General features: G+C 39.5%; 2 protein-coding genes across 2 annotated transcripts in view; one reads left to right on the top strand and one right to left on the bottom strand.

The window, feature by feature from the left end:
• Positions 1-1,480: 1,480 nt before the first annotated feature.
• LOC148720488 (tetratricopeptide repeat protein 39A-like) overlaps positions 1,481-18,631 on the bottom strand; it is a 32,978-nt gene continuing 15,827 nt past the window's right edge. The window contains exons 10-21 of the mRNA XM_088737635.1: positions 18,172-18,237; positions 17,146-17,254; positions 12,107-12,174; positions 8,226-8,285; positions 7,406-7,497; positions 7,135-7,204; positions 6,636-6,748; positions 6,282-6,399; positions 5,763-5,874; positions 4,493-4,610; positions 4,012-4,128; positions 1,481-3,208 (exon numbers count right to left, since the gene is read on the bottom strand). Of these exons, the coding sequence (XP_088593761.1) occupies positions 2,869-3,208; positions 4,012-4,128; positions 4,493-4,610; positions 5,763-5,874; positions 6,282-6,399; positions 6,636-6,748; positions 7,135-7,204; positions 7,406-7,497; positions 8,226-8,285; positions 12,107-12,174; positions 17,146-17,254; positions 18,172-18,237 (1,383 nt within the window). The 3' untranslated portion in view covers positions 1,481-2,868. The remainder of the gene's footprint in view (positions 3,209-4,011; positions 4,129-4,492; positions 4,611-5,762; positions 5,875-6,281; positions 6,400-6,635; positions 6,749-7,134; positions 7,205-7,405; positions 7,498-8,225; positions 8,286-12,106; positions 12,175-17,145; positions 17,255-18,171; positions 18,238-18,631) is intronic.
• LOC148720490 (uncharacterized) lies at positions 14,891-17,914 on the top strand. The gene has a single exon (XM_088738414.1). It carries the CDS (start codon positions 15,000-15,002, stop codon positions 15,903-15,905), a length of 906 nt encoding a protein of 301 aa, XP_088594540.1. The 5' UTR covers positions 14,891-14,999; the 3' UTR covers positions 15,906-17,914.

The raw sequence follows: 18,631 nt of genomic DNA, 5'->3' as shown, positions 1-18,631 counted from the left end.
AGCAAAGCTGAGGTCCGTGAACGATGAAAAACGCTTCTCAGCTTTGTATCGCATATATCACAGTATATGTTCTTTAAAAAAGTGCATTTGATGTTTAAGCTGCGAGCGTTTCGCGAAATTCTTAAATCTCATTGGCTATCGCAATTTCATTCGTCGTCTGTAATATGGTAAAGTAACATGAACATAACGTAGCTCCATTTAAAAGCACGCACAACCCACAATTCCTCTATTCGCTCCGACGAAGGGCTAACGCTCGAAACGTCAGCTTTTGTAATCGCTACGGTGGCCAATTTACCATTTCAACTTTGTTGATATATCCAAATCATTTCGTTACCCCCACCGACGCAGCCCCAAACAGTTTCTTTCGAAACTATCAGCCTTTATTCATTTGTAATATGGTAACTTTTCTATCCAATTCTAAGCCAACTTACAGTGAAAATCGAAAATCGGAGCCGTAAGCGCACTCTTAAGCTTGACGTTTTGACAGATATGGAATCGAAGGAATTAGAAAGGTTTCGTCTTTTACTGAATCCGCTTTTGACTACGACGCTTATGATCCAGTGAAAACTTGATCGTGGGTGTCGCAGGCAGAAGCAGAAGAACAAACCAATCACACAGCCAGTTTTTACGCCATCCGATGGGTTATTACTTTGACTATCCAGTTTTGACTGGATCGTAAGCGATAGAGATTGAGATACTCGAGCAACATAGCTCACCCCTAAAAACTAAAATACCGTAGAATCTGACAATATTACAAGACCAGTAAGTAAATATATAGCGGTCAGTGGAAAGAACCTTTGCGCCCAGTGAACTTTGGGAAGCACTGTGATATTCCATTGGCGCGCAGCACGTATCAGGTTCGGAAGAAAGGAAGTCAACTGCAGCTTGTGGTCTAAAGCAGTACTGACATTATATGCTTCTGTCTTTGAATACGACAAAACAGTCTTCTATCAATCTAAATAATGCTTGTGGTCACTTTAACTTGTTATCTGATTACCCGGTGAAGGGGAGATCTCTTTACCAAATCAGCCATTTCAAGTTGTGAATTTCACAGCATAATATTCGCAAAACGCCGTTTCCTTAGAATGAGAGGCGTCAGCCAACACCATTCGTTGTGTATAACTAACCATTGTCTGGTAAAGTATGAAGATATCTTGTTACAACGCCGAATTTATGCTGGGGGGGGGGGAGGTAACTAGCATCCCATCTAAGGGGGAGAAGAAATATTCCTAGTCACTTTACGCAACGGAAACCGGAGTTAAGCGTCTATCTGATGGGTCACGTGGCTCGTAAACAGACTTAACCTACGTGTATCCTAACCGTCGGGTATTGTTTTTGTCCTTCTTCATTTACCTTGTTTGATATCATTGTAGATTACTGTTCTTCAAATCATTTGTACATGTATTTCAGATACCACTGGTTATGAAATTCAAGTTTGAAAAGTTATCAGTGCGTTCGCTACTTACGTTATAACCCCAACCAAAGTTGAACTGTTTTATTGCTATAAATTCTCAGAAGGAGGAATACAAAACTGTTTTCCTATGTGGAATCTGGTGATTCGTAGTCTAGACCGCAATGTTATTAACCTGCGGTGTGCGTTCGGCAAATGCGCAGAAACAGTTAATAAATAAGCTAACTCCGAAACTGAGGGAAGAAAATGAAAAGTACGGTAATTCACAATTCCTTTGTAATCAATTTTCGCTAAAACAGTCAATTTAACCTTCAAATCTTACAGTTAAACGGTGTAAAAGAAGTCCTCACTCACGCAACAGTATGACCTAACTGACTGAAAAAAAAATTTATATACTCGATGAAAGTTTAAAGCTCTCCTGATTTTTTTACACATTGGGCGATTATATTAACACAATTTCGCTCCATGTGACGTATGTACAGAAATAGTTATATGTTTCCTGTGGATAATTTAGAAATACTGAGTTCTGTGTTTCCTGTTGATGATTTAGAATGTTTCTGGTTTAAAAATAAATAAATTAGAATGTTTATTTCAAGTGTGATACAAACTAGCTCCTATGTGCCCTGTTAGGAACGATGCAAATTAAACGAACAGGCAGAATAAATAGAATTCATAATCAGTTTGAATTCCTAACTGATTTAGAAGATTAACTTTAGGTTTTAAGGGGAATTAAACACATGAAACTACTTCCCCTTGTAAATTGAAATTATAAATGAGCTAGATCATTCCTCACGTGATAAAAGAGATCGGCATGCTCTGATTGGTCGAAGACCGTGTGATATCTCGCTACTATCACGCTGCGCGAGGTGATCATATTACGGGCGTTTTACTATCTGGATTGAGCTCGCCTCTGTTAGCTTTTGGTGAAGACTGGAGAATACATTAATTGAAATCAGTCAACCTGAACCCGCCCCACCTTCTCCACCCTCCCTCACAAAATCCTTACGTAGAAAGCGCTCGTAAAGATCACGAGTCACAAGATATTACTCCTATGCGATTCAATAAAGCACTCGCCACCGAGTAACCGAAATATTATGCCTCTTGTGATAACGACTTTCCTCACCCAAATACCCAGTTTTAAACAAAAAATGAAAGAACGCCTCTTCAATTAAATAAAAAAAAGCCTCATTTAAAATTGGGAAAAAGACTCTGTTTAAGTCCACACAAATGAAGCTCTAATGACGTTTAACAGAATCGGAAAAAAATATATACATATCACTTATAGTTTTTCCCAGTTTGGCTTCATTAGAGTGGAACTGATATGTGTTTATTTTAAAAAAAACTACCTGTGGTTTTTAGACCTAATAAGTTAATTACCAAGACTTTTTAATATTGTGTAACACCACAAAGAAGATACTAAAGAAAATTTAAAAAACTTAAAGAGAAGGGAACTTTTTTTACACTGTGGTTTCCATGACAACGTTCTTTTTGGGACTGTTATCCGGTTCCATCTCTCCCAGGTTCCCCTCATCTTCTGATGAATATTCGGGAGCTGTCTCAAAGGACGAGTTGGAGTCCTGGCGCGAGAGACTCTCGGACCCACCAAGAGAGATGCTGATAGAATCCTCGTCTATTGAGGAATTGTTGTTAGTGACACCATTCTTGGCGCGTTTCGAGTGCTTTTTTTCCATTTTAGCTGATTCTTTTGCTTGCTTGCGTCTGTGTTTGATTTCTTGAAGCGCCGAGTGGATTCTGAAGTGAAGTCTGCTTTGTAACAAATGGTTCTCATAGTCTTTCCTGTTGGTTCAAAAAATATGTTCTCATTGATTTTGTGGGGAATGCTCGTGAGCAAAATTAAGTCAGTCTCCTCTCCTTGAGTACACTACGAAAGGTATAAAGTCTGCTACCCACAGAGCTAATATGGGTCGATGTCAGTATCAAAGCTAGTATGCATCCATCCCCACCCTAACCTGAACACAGTCGACTGCGCAGCTGCTCAGAAACTAAAATTGTTTCAAATAAGCCAGGTGATATCAAACCTCATACCATACATAGAATACTCTACCACAGAAGTATCAATGCTACCACGTGACGAGTCCCTCTGCCATCATTACATTACACAGGTTAATATTAAAATCATTCAATCATAGCACTACTCACGCACACGTCAGTTTAGTTCGCTCGGTTAAGAGGCCAATAACAAGCGTCCCACATGCATAGAGTATGAACAGATTACAATGGGAAATATGTTCAGAACTGAACTGGTTTGATGCTTTACCCCGTTCAACACTTAAGAGCTCTTGAACCATTTCCCACGCTTAAACACGGTGACACCGAGCCACACGTGACACCGGTTGAAAGTTTTCCCGCGCTTAAATACGGTGACACAGAGCCACACGTAACACCAGTTGCAAGTTTTCCCGCGCTTAACACCACTTGCAGGTAGGTTACAAATCCTTCGCTGTTTAAAAACGCTTGTAAATGTTCACTCACTTCACAGCTTTTCTTAAAACATGGGTTGCATGTCTTCTCTGAGTTCTGCGTTGCTTTCTGTTTTGAATATTTACCATCACGTAGAAACATCGAATTGCTTTTCATACCTTGTTTTATTGAGATATTCTTTGGCTTGATCCAGGTCTCCCTCCTCTAGGAACAGTAAGCCCACTTCTGCGCATGCGAAGGGCGCCAAATACAAATCCTTAACTAGGTCCTTTGATCTGCAATAAGAAGCCTCTAAAAAAATCAAAATGTGGAAAGAGGCACTTGCTTCCCTAGTTGGAAAAGGGGACCGACAAAATGCCACGCCAAAAGCAAACCAAATAAAAGAAAAAAGAAAAGACAATCGCCTGCTGGAGCTAGCCGACAATGGCCTGGATTCTTCTCTCGAGACCTCTCTGAGCTAGATACACTCATTTGCTAGAGATTTTTCGCGCTTGTTTTTTGTTCCCATACTCGAAGGAAGTTGCAAGGATCATATGCAACAAACCCATGGTTTTAACCTTTTCACTCCCAAGATCCAGTAGAAAAATTAGAAGGAAAATGATGCAAGAAGACAACTTGCCGCCTGAAAAGGTTACTGACCTGTTAACCGCGTTAAGGAGGCTCTCCATTGCTTCTTTAGGTTTGTTCACACAACGGTAACACATTCCCTGTAGCAGGTATCCCAAACACAAATCATCTATGTAATTTGTATTTTTATCTGAAAAAAAAAAAAAAAAAAAAAAAGAAGCCTGTCGCGTTGTTATCTTGAATATATATGAAAAGATTTGGACTGATGCTGGGGCTTAGATGTCGCTTCAATTCAAAGGTCTGCGCGAAACTGCAAGTCTGCTCATTGGATGGTTTAGGTTCTAGTCATGGCCGCTGACAATGATTTATGTTAGGCAGTACTGGGCTTGCTTCTCTCGACCCAGGACTCCTCGAGTATCAATTGGCGGCACCAATGAACTGTTCGAGTCCTGTTAGTACCTGAATTTTTTAACACTTAATTTCATAGATGTATAGAATTTCGATGGTCTTTTCTCTTTTAAGATACTTAAAACAATAAACAATAACAGTTCTTAGGACGCGTTTCACAATTTTCAATGCAGTTGCAAATTTGGTAATCATTAATTAACACAAATTGGAAATAGAGATAGTAAACAAACATGAACACAGTGTTTAGAAAAGAAAAAAAAACACCTAACTGGCCGGAGGCAGACCAGTTTGCAATATGTATGGAGCAGCCAAGGAGTTGAACTCCGGGCTTCTGAAAACAAATCCAGTGAGTAGTAGGGTGGAGGGCTTGCGGCGGGGACATTCATACTACTAAGCTCGATTTCCGCTGAGGAGCGTGGGCTCTAGTTCCCGAACAGCAGCTGGTAGGAGCAGGGATGGGGGAGCAGGGATGGCGGTCATCATCATCAATCAAGATTGGGGAGCAGGGATGGCGCAGTGGTGAGAGCACTCGCCTCCCACCACTGTGGCCCGGGTTCGATTCCCGGACCTGGCGTCTCATGTGGGTTGAGTTTGTTGTTGGTTCTCGTCCTTGCTCCGAGGGTTTTTCCCCGGGTCCTCCGGTTTTCCTCCCTCCGCAAAAACCAACATTCCAAATTCCAATTCGATCTGGAACAGTGGACAAGAATAGCCACCCAGTGGATGTCCATTGTTAAATCATCATCATCATCATTATTTGGTAATCGAGCCTACCAGATTACAAGACCAGCGCCCAGGCCACTCGGCCACTCTACCCCTTTTTGTTTACACTTGAGTGACTGCGCGACCTGGAAACCTCTCGCAAAGCTGAGGCAAACCTGAAAGTTGGTTTCTTTCAAGCTATAATCATAAGTAACTGTTTCTACTTATAGTTTACCTTTAGTTTCTTCTAACTCTACCAGTGACGTTTGGACAAGTTTCAACATTGGCCTCACTAAGTCTGGCCTGCGATGAAGAACCTTGAACCCATTCCATAGCAATATAAGTTCCTGAAGGGAGAATTAGTTAAGGTGTTTCTTAATTTCCCAAAAACAACCACAAGTATGTATCATTTAGTAATATCTAACGTAGATCCTGATTCGAATCCGGCTCCTCACCCTTGCTGTCTCGAGAAAAAAAAGTCACTTTGCTGCCGTTTGAGAATGGCCGATTGTTAAATAGTTCAAGATTATACCCCTAAAAATGTGTTATCTAACGTTCTTGTACAAAGATCCACGTGACGCACTAGCCAGGCTGACATTTCTCACATGTACAGAAGACAAAAATTTTCCCGCCATTGGGGCTTGAGAGAGTGACTCGTTCCAGTTATGTCTTATTATCAAAACAATCTGCTTTACAATGCTAATTTGACCAACAGAGAAAAGAAATTTTGACCGAAGATTCCCCTAGAACTTACCATCCCAGGAAGGAATAGATGATTGCCTTGTTCCAGATACTTGTTAGCTTTATGAATGGAAAATTTCTCAAATGGAACGGACTTTCCAGCGATGCGCTGCTTGTATTCCGGAAGTCGCCTGTTACAAAGACAACCAACTGGTATCCAAACGTTTTCAAAGCTCATGCGAGCGACGCGGGAGCGCAACGTATATATTGGTTTAGGAGCAAGCGAAAGAGGGACACTTCCTCTGCATTTCATTTTCTGAACCTCCCCTTTGGATCCTTTAACACCACAGAGGCAATTACAGAAATAGTCGTATAAATAATCCACAAAAGTTATCCGCTTTTTTCCCCTTTTTTCCTTCTTATTTACCTGAAAAGATACTCTTCGGTGTCCTTTTCACCTTGATCGTCTTCTTTAGCAAGCTCCAGGTTTCTAATTCTCGCCATAACTCTGAAGCAAGCCTTAAGATACATGTAGGACGTCTGCCGGAGAAAGTTTTAGTAAAAGCTTTTGTAATCATGTAATGTAACTGTAATTCTTTTCAAGCAACGAAGGGCTAACGCTCGAAACGTCACCTTTAGAAACTCTTTACGGTAGCCAATTCACATTATTAATTCAGTTGAAAAAACCAAATAATTCTGTTTTACCCCCAACCGTTTCTTTAGAAACTTGCTTTCTTTGTTCATCAACCGCGCTTCTGTTCGGCAAGTGGTCAAAGCGTCATTGAGACTGAGACTTAAAAGCTAAGTGTGTTGATGACGATGAGAAAAATTTGTATGTTCCTATATGCCTATATCTATTTTCTTTCTGACAACGATGTTATGGCTAATTTTCACATATTTTATTTTCCTAAACTTTCATAGCTTACCCGTGACCAGCGGCTTTCCTTCAAAAGAACACTTGCATAGTGGTACGCTCTGGCCCAGTCCCCCTCATATCTGATGAGACAAAAAAAGAGGATTTTGATCATAGTTTGGCTATGACAAAAACAACAAAACTTTACCATGAAGCAGCAGCAATGGTAAAGGAGAAGACTTGTACTGTTGCAGTATTTTCCATTTGAAATGGTAACGTGAATGTGACAAACGCGGCACAGACTAAAACGAGAACTGAACCGTCTAGTGTGACGATCTACTTACGAATAACACCACATCAACTCCCAGTAACATATATGATGGAACTGTTTCCATTCAGACTGAACTGCAATTGAATCATTGTAGGTTTTGGTGGCCTGAAGAAAAAAAGAAAAGACAAAAAGCTCATCGCAAAATCATGTCAAGTCATGTCGCCGGAGTCGTTTACTCTCACGCCACATTGTGAAACGCTGATCGTGACAGGTCCGGTCATTTCTTTACCGTCACCTCATGATATGTCACGTCACACCACGTCTCAACTTGTTATGTCACATCGTGTCATGCAACAATCGGCCGCCTTCTACCATGTATAAGAGTAACGTCATACACCGCGATACGTCAAGTCAGTCGCGCCTCGTCACCTCAGCTTCTGTTACCTTTCCTTCCCATAACTAGTCTGAGCCGCCAGTTTACCGTAGGTTCAGAGAGGGCTGAGCAGAGAGACAACTGGGTCACTTTTCCAAGCCCCCATGCTCCACGAGCTTCAAATATAAGTTCGTGGAGCATAGGGACTTGGAATAAGTATAATAAGTGCAAAGTGTTGTGACGCTATAGTACATCACAAAGCTTTTACATTTGATTTATTACCGTGAAAGATGCAGCCTTTGTGTTTTAAGATAAAACGAGTCAATCTTCCTATATTAATGAATAAGGAGCGTAGGTTTCTTCACTTTCTATTCGCTCTGACTAAGGGCTATTTAGTAGAGCTAAGACACGACACGACAGCTTTCGAAACTCTTTAAAGTGGCCAGTTCACAACATCAACTCCGTTGATAAAACCAAATTATCTTCCTGTTTTAATAGGTTCCTCTGCATTAGCACTGACCTCATCTAACTTGCCTTGAACTTGTTTTATACGCCCAGCGTAGTACAAGAATATCGCTCCCTGCGAAAAAAAGTATAATACATACAATAAAACTTGATATGCTAACAGCAACCTGCAGTTATCGCCTGAGGGAGGGGGAGGGGGATTCTGGGGAATCGTATGGTTTTCAGGGGTTCGGAGGGGGGGACTATAGCAAATTAATTGCCAATCAACTGCCAAGAAGGGGTGATCAAAAGAACATAACAGAGCCTTGGGGGGGGGGGGGGGGGGTTAGATAAATTTTATGGTGACATTACCAAAATCGTCCACCCTCTCCCTTCTTCCCTCCCCGCTAAAGATAACTAATGACCGGCCCCTTAGTACTTCTAGAAATAGAAGGACCAAGCAGAGATAAAAATGAAAGCGAGGGAGGTTTGGTAACGAATAATCAAACGCTAGGTAAGCAACTTTAACCCTCTGCACTATCACATCAGTATGCATATTCTCCATACTGATCTCTATACATTTCCTGAGGTGTTGACAAGGAGAATTTGTTTGACAATCAAGAGCTTCTTTTGCTGATGCTTAATTTCTTTCAGAGGTAAGAAGAAATTAGATGATTGTCACGACTTTTTCAAAAAGGAAGACTAGCAAGTACGATTCAGAGTCAATGGAAACTGCTCTCATTGCTGCATTACCCTGTGATATCGCCGCTTTTGTCTCATGAAATCAGAGAGCAACACCTTGTCAATCCTTTACGCAATACTTTTGGGATGTCTGCACAATCAAACCTGTCTTTTGCGGTCACGCGGGGAATTGCTTGATACAGGTTGGTATTGTAAAGTACGACAAAAACGCTATTTTTCATAACAGACCACTTAATGAACAACAAGAAACTCAAACATTCTTCTCAAATTGATTTAGGGACCAATTCAGTGACCAACACGAAAGCTACGGCTACCATGGTCACTGTGCACACATATACAAACCTGCATGATATCTACTTGTCATTATCTTCTTCACCTAATTATATAAGTCATCTTATACTGTATTAATTTGAATAGTGCGAAATACACTTGGGAACTTGAAACTAGGGGGATAAATATGTATTAAACTTTACTTGAAAGATAATTTTTAATTTTAATTTGAGTGGTTCTATTTTAAGTGACCATTCAAAACAGATAAGGACATTACAAAAAGGCTGTTGAGATTCAGCAAAGGGTGACCACGACCGCTTAATAGTCCCTTTTACAGTTGTGGGCTTGGTGGCCAAGCCTTTGAACAGGAGTGAGGCTAAGGGTGACCCTGTTGTGATAAAGACCTGTATCTAGTTAGCATGATAACAAAGAAGGGCATATATTTACCGAAAAATCAAGAAGTAAAAATTTCTCAATTTGCAGACGATACAACCATAATAACTAACAACACGGACTCTCTTAAATCGCATCTCCAAACAATTGAAGTATTCGGCACCGTCTCAGGCTTAAAGTTAAATAAGAAAAAGACTAAAGCAATGTGGCTGGGTACAATGAAACACAGTAATTCGAATATATTAGAATTCAAAAGCACAAAGAACCCTATTAAAGTTCTAGGCACGTTTCTATCGTACAATCAAAATAAAAACATCGCGCGAAGAGAACTTTCTTAGCAGGATTCGAAGGATGAAAACCAAATTAAATCTATGGCTCTCCAGGGAGTATCTCAGTTAGTCTATGCAGCATCCATGCTGACTGTTCCACCTTTAATAATAAAAAATGTTCAAACAGAGCTCTTTTCATTCTTGTGGAAAAACAAAAAAGACAAAATAAGAAGAACGGTCATGTACCAACCTCTAGTGGAAGGAGGTCTCGATTTCGTAAACTTTTCTGTAGTAGTAAAATCGTTGCGCCTAGCGTGGATAAGTCGGTTATTAAGCAGCAGCACCGACTCGTGGAAAGCAATTCCAAATTATTCTTTCAATACTTATGGAGGATTAAAATTCCTTCTTAAATGCAACTATAATGCCGCCTCCATTAATAATGGTTTACCTACTTTCTATCGGGAGCTTTTACAATATTTTCAAGAGTTTAAAGATAAGACGAAAATATTTTCGTATGGCAAATTCCTGCTATGGAATAACGAGGAAATAACTATTGATAAAAATACGCTTTTCTGGAAATCTTGGTTTAGAAGAACATCTTCTCTATACAAGATATCCTAAATGCGGATGGAAACTTTCTTACATTCCAACAATTTCAAAATAAGTTCAACATAAAAACAAATTATGTCCAGGGGCGTAGCTACCTGTACGCAAATACGCAATTGCGTACCTGAGAATAATAATAAAAAAATAAAAAAATAAATAAATAAATAAATAAATAAAAATAGGTTAATCTGTATTCAATTAAGACTCTTGCGCACGCGATTTGAAATAAAAGACACGTGAATCGAAAATGACTTTGATCTTTTTTGGGGGGGGGGGGGGGTGAAGAGGTGAGATGGAAAACTGTGCGTACCTACGGAAAAATCCTGGCTACGCCCCTGATCTCCACTACTTCCAACTCATAGCAGCTATTCAAACTGACTTGAAGAAAAAAGCCAGGGAATGTGAAGCTCCCTTGCATGAGCTACTGAACACTACTACGATATCTTTGTTTCCTGGAAGTAATCTCGTAGATTTGGCACACATGCGCCGCAAACACTACTATAAAATACTTAACAAAAGCCCCACAGTAGAACCAACTGGCATCAAAACCTGGAAAGTCAATTTTGCCGATACTCATAGAGAATGGAAAAACAAATTTTCTTTTGTATATCAATCAACGAGAGACAACAAGTTAAGACAGTTTTCATTTAGATTATTGCATAGAATTATAGTAACCAAAAACGAACTGCACAAATTTCGATTAACTGATGATTCAATTTGTACCTTTTGCCCTAATTCAGATTCAATAGAGCATACTTTTCTGGATTGCTCCGAGACAAAATCTTTTTATTATGAAGCGTTAAGGTGGTTTAACCGCGTAAACGAGACCGAAATTGAACTTTCTAATGAGCAAATTACCTTTAATGAAATACCCGACTTTCATCAATTATCAGAATACCCAAGACGCAGACTACACTTATTTGTTATTCTTTTGAAACAGTATGTCCACAGTTGTAAGTGCTTTGAGAAAAAACCGCTCTCGAAAGAATTCCAAATAAAATGTTGATGCAATGGCAAATAGAGAAATGTGCTCTTCACTAATTTTGCTTCTCCCCTTCGAAAAATCAATAATTTAAAAAGGAGGTAAAAACTCGAAGCGATATATCTATAGCTATACGTAAGCTCTACTGTAATAATGTAGATTGTAAGTAACTCGTAGGTGCCTTTTGACTGATATTCTGTAATTTTTTACTCTTTTTACTTGTTTTTTCCTTTCTTTTATTCCTTTATTCTGTATTGTACTGTATTGTTTTTTTTCTTCTTAGTTGTATCACGTTTTTTTTTGTATTAGCCAATGAAATGTAAATTGTATATGTGTGTGCAATAAAAAAAAAATATGATAACAAAGAAATTTTCATTTGAAAAGCAGCAAAATCTGTATCATAACAAGGTAACCCTTAGCCTCACTCCTGTTCAAAGGCTTGGCCACCAAGCCCACAACTGTAAAAAGGACCACAGAGGTGACCGCATAATACGGTGCTGCTCAGTACAGGTTCGACTGTATATATCTTTCTTCATTTCAGAGAGATCGAGAACGACTTGCGGACCAGGAAGGCCTGGTAACACTGGTACGAAACGCCTGTACAGCCAATCAGATTGTGAGTTTTCAAACCACTGCCAAGGAATTATAGCAATAGGGCATGATGTATTTACACATCTCCGGGACAGGTTCGAAATTAATCAACTGCATTTAGAAGAAGTTCCTTGCTAAAAATACCTTTGGAAAAGCCTTCAAATGTGGCTGAAGAATTCCTTCGGCATACATGACATCTCCTTCACCGTTTCCTGAGGGAATAAATAACAATATTTCAATAAAAAGCACTGCATTCATAACATAAGTTGAAACCCTGAAAGTCTTGAGAAGGAAAAGACGTGTGGGGAGATTGAGCCACTCACTTGGGGAATTTTGTAAACACATTCTCTTCAATATTCTTAATGGGAACAGGATTTCTTTTATTACCGTAGGTAGTTATGTTCATTAATAAGGCGGACTGTATTCCGTCACAATACTAAAAGCCCCATTTCCCAAATGAGACCGTCGCGTAAAAATATTAATCTGTACGGCACTCATTCAATTCTAACTGACTACCTAAGCTGAGAGACAGGAGCTTGTAGTCTGGTGTTGGGTTTAAAAGCTTGTTAATAGAGAGAAAAAAACAACAACAAAAACACCAGAAAAAAAAATCGCAATCTACCAAGGAAGAGTTAAACATCTACAAAGAATTTACTTAACCGGAAGAGTCATTAACCTAAAAGCAGTGCAGCTCTGTGATTCAATAGGAAGCCTGGTGGTCGAAGAATTATTTAAGGACCTTCGATTACGGTCTGTACATGTGCGTCTTCATTAGCTTGATATTTTCATTTTCAGGTTCATCACACGCCACCGTTTCCATCTTATGAATACGTAGTCATATTTCCTACTTATTGATGTTTTGATTTCGCCAATTTAATGATTTGTGATGGCATATTCTGATTTTGTAAGTAAGTGTAGTGCTGAGAGGGACTGTTGACAGTGGTGGTGACTGACATTTCGATAACCTGAGCGGAAGTCATTATTCGACTCTGATGATGACTTCCGGTCAGGGTGTCGAAGCGTCAGTTTGTACTACCGACAACAGTTCTTCTATTAAAGGATTACCCTCACCAAGAAGATAAGACTACGCAATCAAATGTTTTCCCTGGTTTTAAACCATTTACAGTTTGCGCTTTGTGGTTTTCCTAACCAAACAGATAATTCTGCGCCTTTTCTTGTGTACGTTGAAAACCTCGAAATGGACACTACTCGCTAAAATGGGTCCTTTTCATCAAAGTAAGCGGTCAGATAACAAGCGATACACTGTGGAAGTAAGGCGAGGTAATTTTATTGAGAATTTGACGCAATTTTTTATTCTTTAGAGCGATCGTAAATATTCCCATACAAACTCTTATATTTCCGCCATGACTGTTATTATCATCTTACAGCTGGAGCTTGGCCCACCTGTGAGAGAACCGACGCTCATAATATTCTGGTTCTTTATCTTAAAAAAAAAAAAAATGAATGAAAAAAAAAAACCAAATAGATTCCATGTTGCCGTACGTCTGTTCGGTGATAGATCACAGAAGACTTCAAATAATTATGTAAGAACAACTGCAGCGCATTTTTTTCTTAACTAAACGCCATTTTTTCATGAGTTTGACTAATGGTCGTGGGTCGTGGGTAGTGGGTACAAGTCGTGGGTCGTGGGTGTGGGTGTGGGTGTGGGTAAAAGTTGTGGGTGTGGTTAATTCTTAATAATAAAAATAACCATTTAAAATATTAAATATAATAAAACATAAATTTTATACAACCCTGTCATTCATTAATTTAACTGTTCTTTCTTCTAGTTATTTTATTTTGTTTATTCAATTTACCCTACTTTACGTCTATTTTTATCTGTTATCTCACTGTCAATGAAATTAGTTTCAGTTTCGCGACGCATTCCGAGATCTCGTTTGATAACAAAGGGAAGAGAGATAAATCTTGTAATTACACACTGTATACACGTTTTGCGAGCTGTGCGGTCTGCGGTCTGCGTTCTGCGTTTTCGAGGTCTGTGTTAACGAGACACTTGTGTTGCTTTGTACGATTGTACCAAAAATGATGTCATATAGTAGAAGTACTATAACGTTGAAATTGCGACAGCGCTCGTGAATTCTATATTTGCGGCTAAAGTCAGAGCCAAAGAATAGAAATTCCAAGATCTCGTCTGACAACATCAATCACAAAAGAATGATTGATAAATCTGGTAATTACACACTGTATGTACAAAGGAAAACTGATTGTGCACAAGTCGACTGACTCAAAAGGCACACACATAACCTTTGCCAGACTGGTAACTCGACAGTGGAGGATCGTAAACGCGATATCAGCTGTTGTCACACTACAGGGTTTTGTCCTAGGGAAACTCAAATTTGCAAGTGTGACCGATTTTTCCCTAAGTGAATTACCTCGGGAAATTTTTATCGTCTGGGGCTTGAAAACCGCAAGAGAACAAAAGAATGTCCTGCGGATTTCCCTTGACAACAACCCTAAAAAGTAGAAAAAGGGAAAAATCAAATCCCAGAGTAGCCGACCAATGGACGCTCGTCGGCGATCGCGCTGGTGACAGATCCGGAATTATCGTGTTGTGAAACTAATTTAATGTAATTACAAGATTTATCTCTCTTCCCGTCGCGAAACTGAAACTAATTTCATTGACAGTGAGATAACAGATAAAAATAGACGTAAAGTAGGGTAAATTGAATAAACAAAATAAAATAACTAGAAGAAAGAACAGTTAAATTAATGAATGACAGGGTTGTATAAAATTTATGTATTATCATATTTAATATTTTAAATGGTTATTTTTATTATTAAGTATTAACCACACCCACGACTCTTACCCACACCCACACCCACGACCCACGACCATTAGTCATATTTTTATTTCGATTTGTTTACGATCGAAACCTGTCAAGCGACTCACTTTACAAACCATTATGGAAAATATGAAGCTTAGCGAGGCCAATCAGATGAAAGCATTTATGACAAAACCTGTTCGGTGAATCGTGCAAGCGGAACAACATTCAGTAACCATATCGCGACGAAAAAGATGATGGAAGAAGAGACAACCTTCGTTCAAACGGACCCAGCGTTCAATTTAGTCCTTAACGTTCTCAATGAGTTAAACCACGGAAATCGATTGCATGCTACGCACAGTCAAAGTGCCAGTATTAGAAATATAGAAAGTAATGATGAACAAGAGGATCGAAGACTCTTGTTTGGTGGTCAGAGAGCGGAGATGGCTAACTCAGCATTTAGTCGAACGGCATCAGCAATTGTACGTATGTGCATGCTGGAAGCGGTGGGCATTGCGCGAAATTTGTGGCCGAAGGCCCGTCCACACTCGCGTCGTAGGAACGCGGGCAACCTGGCTAGGCAGGGTTTCGGAGAACAGCCTTTCCAACTCGCAGATGACTTGGATACAGCAGAATACTATTGGAGCAAGTACGATCAGCTCTACCCACATTTCCTAATAAGAAATAGGGTCGGTGTCTTAGCCGTCGATGAACAAGGAGGTATACCAAGTATGATGCTTATTTTCCGCCGAAATTTCACTCAGGTCATTGAGATTACAACTACATTTGATGTTACACCGAGGGGAGACCAAATGTTCAATAGCTACGTCCACGTCGCCTGCATCGTGCGAGATATTTCGGAAGGAAAAGACGGACCACACACAATAAGGTTGAAAGAGTTGATGCAGCCCCCAAACATTCGAGGTCAATATTTCGAAGAAATTCGGAATATACAGAACGTGGAGGAGGTGGACAGTTTGGGAAGTCCTCTAGAAAACGAGGTTAATGAAGATAGTGAGGAAGACGACGAGGAAGAGAAAGAGAAAGACAATGAGGAAGAGCACGTGGAAGACAATGAGGAAGAGCACGAGGAAGACAATGAGGCGAATGCAAACTCGAACAACTTGACTGAGAACTTGACCAACTTAAAGGTAGAATGATACTGGCATCAATAATTCTTAGAATTAATTGCTGTAGGCAGAAGTATGTATGTATGTATGTATGTAAATCTTTATTTAAACACGGGAAATCATCAGTTAAGCTCAAGTTAAAAACTAAGGCTAATTACAACTGCTTTACATGACTGCCGTGTGGGAAATCCGATATATCAACTACCTTAATATTTCGCTTAAAATGCTCAACGGATGAAGCATTTTTAAGCTTTTGGGCAAGTTATTCCATAACATGGCCCCGCTATAAGAGAAGCTTTGTTTCAAATAATTGTTGCCTGGTTTGGACAGGGTCAGCCTTCCCTCAGAGTATGTCCTAAAAGTGCGTACGAATCTGACTGACTCGAGGGAGTTGTTTGTGATACCACGTTCTTAGCTTGAGAGCGGTAACCTCGTTACAGTAGTTTTTCTATTGGCATTTAACACGCCACTAGACTCCGTGTACGTCAACTTTAGAGGGTGTTGAGAAAGCCCTTGAATTCAACATTCTTGGCACAAGAATGATAATGTATATAATGCAATTTCCCACATAACTTTTTCTGTTCTTTGATAAGAAGCGATCACCATATATTTCTGACCACCCGAATAGGAAAGCGGTTCCGACGAAATTAGGCCCGTTTGTAAAATTTGAGAATTCAGGGAAAATGTATGTGAACCTGTGAAGTCTTCCTATCGTCGCAATTTGCTTCAGTTTGATAAATGTCAACGTACACTGTACGATACCGAAAAACGAATTATTACCACAATAAAGTAGGAAGCTGTTGCAACGTCTTCATTTTTAAAATGTTATGATCTTAATGAAAGAGAGAAAAACGCTAACCTGGAATAGTGAGATTTACTGTATGGCTCATATGCTCATGTGTCAGCAGAAGCGCTTGTTCAAGTTCGTAAAAACAGACCTCCGTGCGCTTACAAATCAGCAAGAGCTTGGAGATAATTTGCTTTTAACATGATCTTCTGCAGCCAGAATAGTAGTCAATTGACGCTGCATACACCTCGCGCCTTTTCCAGGTTTCAACCGGTTGTTGACTTAATTTCGCACCTCTTTACAGTACACTTCTAAAGTAAATTATTGTTACGTAATTGTACCATTACGTATGCTGTAGATAATATTTACATGCAATATAATCCCTGGGATCTTGCTTTTTGCTACACATTTTTTGACAATGGCGATTTCGTTCTATTAAACATCGTGAACTTATCAATTCTACTGATAAATCTAACCACTTACCAAGGTAATAAGTTATTACACTGTGATAGGCCAACAGTACCATGGCACACATGGGTGATCTTAAGTTCTGGTCTCTGCACCCTTGGTCTAAATGATCCAGACCTAAAAACTGGTCATAAAATGGAAGGTAAAACTTACATCTCATCGTTGAGTTTTTTCAAGTTCTGATCATCAATTCTCCATTCTTACTACTACGCATCTCCTTGTAAATAAGTTACATGTACGAGAATTGAATTATATATCCAAATAATGCCCTCTACTGAGAGGATAAGTTTGTGCACTCATAAGATCTGGTCACTCAATTTAACAAATGGTAAACACCACAGCGTACACTATTGAGTTATGGATGCACGCGGGAGGTTGCTAAGCACGAAAGAAGCGTAAGAGTCGCTCTAGCCTCTCGAGTGCTTAGCAAACCTCCCAAGTGCATCCATAACTAAATAGTGTACGCTGTGGTGTTTACCATTTGTTTTATAACATAACATTGATACATTGTAGCTAAAGAGATCCCTTTTATTTAACAAATCTTACGTGACAAGAAAAAACAAGCGCGCGCGGAAAAATAGTCTTTGCATTTGCTCACGTCAGCAGCGTACACCCATGGGCAAATGGGGGACGCTAAATTGACCAATCAGAGCGCGCGCTTTACTTTGGTTGTGTTATAATAATTATGTATTGACGTATGAGACATAATTGTGAGGCTCATGCTTCGTACGTGCTAATCACCTCTAGGGAGTGGACATATTAAAAATGGAATTACTTGTCTTAACCTATATCATGGCATTTGGATTAAGTTTTGTTTAGCTGACGCTGATACGAAAGTGATCAAATGTGATATCACATTTTACAACCAACGAGAATTCAAAAAGCAAGTTTTTAAACCCTCTCACAATGAAGTTGAACAAAAGGCAATTCATAACTGCAATTCTGTACATTCCGCACCCAATTGAAATTGGCTTCATGAAAGAATCTTTGCAATCTACAGGCTTGGACTTTGACTCAGGGTCTGAGGAATGAAAGTGTTACCTTGTCTCCTGAAAAACCAACCCACTCTAACAACTTGATTATCTTTGCAGGAAGTAAGGACAACATCTAGGAGAAGACAAAAAAAATAAAATGTGTTAACACTGTGCAAGCAAAGTGTTACAATTGTAGTCTGAAAAATGACAATTTAATTTAATTTGAAGAAAACTCATGCAAGTTTCTTCATCTTGGAGTGACATAGAGAATTTCTGCTCTTTCTGAAATGGACAGAGGTCCATCTCTTGTCCACCTCCACCATATCGCTTCCTGGCCTGCCCAACAGTTTGCCCCTGCCAATCATGATTGAATAGAGGCATGACACATCAAAACCATCTCAATCCACAGTCTAGCACTGATGGCAACCATAAACACTTCCGAATGCTCATAGCTTTAGAATGGACACGATGCATGGATTGGAACAATAAGATCATCGTGATAATTTTTATGAGGTGATAAATCTAGT

The sequence above is a fragment of the Stylophora pistillata genome, chromosome 11 (genome assembly GCF_964205215.1).
Source record: "Stylophora pistillata chromosome 11, jaStyPist1.2, whole genome shotgun sequence".
Classification (NCBI taxonomy): Eukaryota; Metazoa; Cnidaria; class Anthozoa; order Scleractinia; family Pocilloporidae; genus Stylophora; species Stylophora pistillata.
Note: the sequence above shows the minus strand (reverse complement) of the source record. Positions and strands in the feature narration are given on the sequence as shown.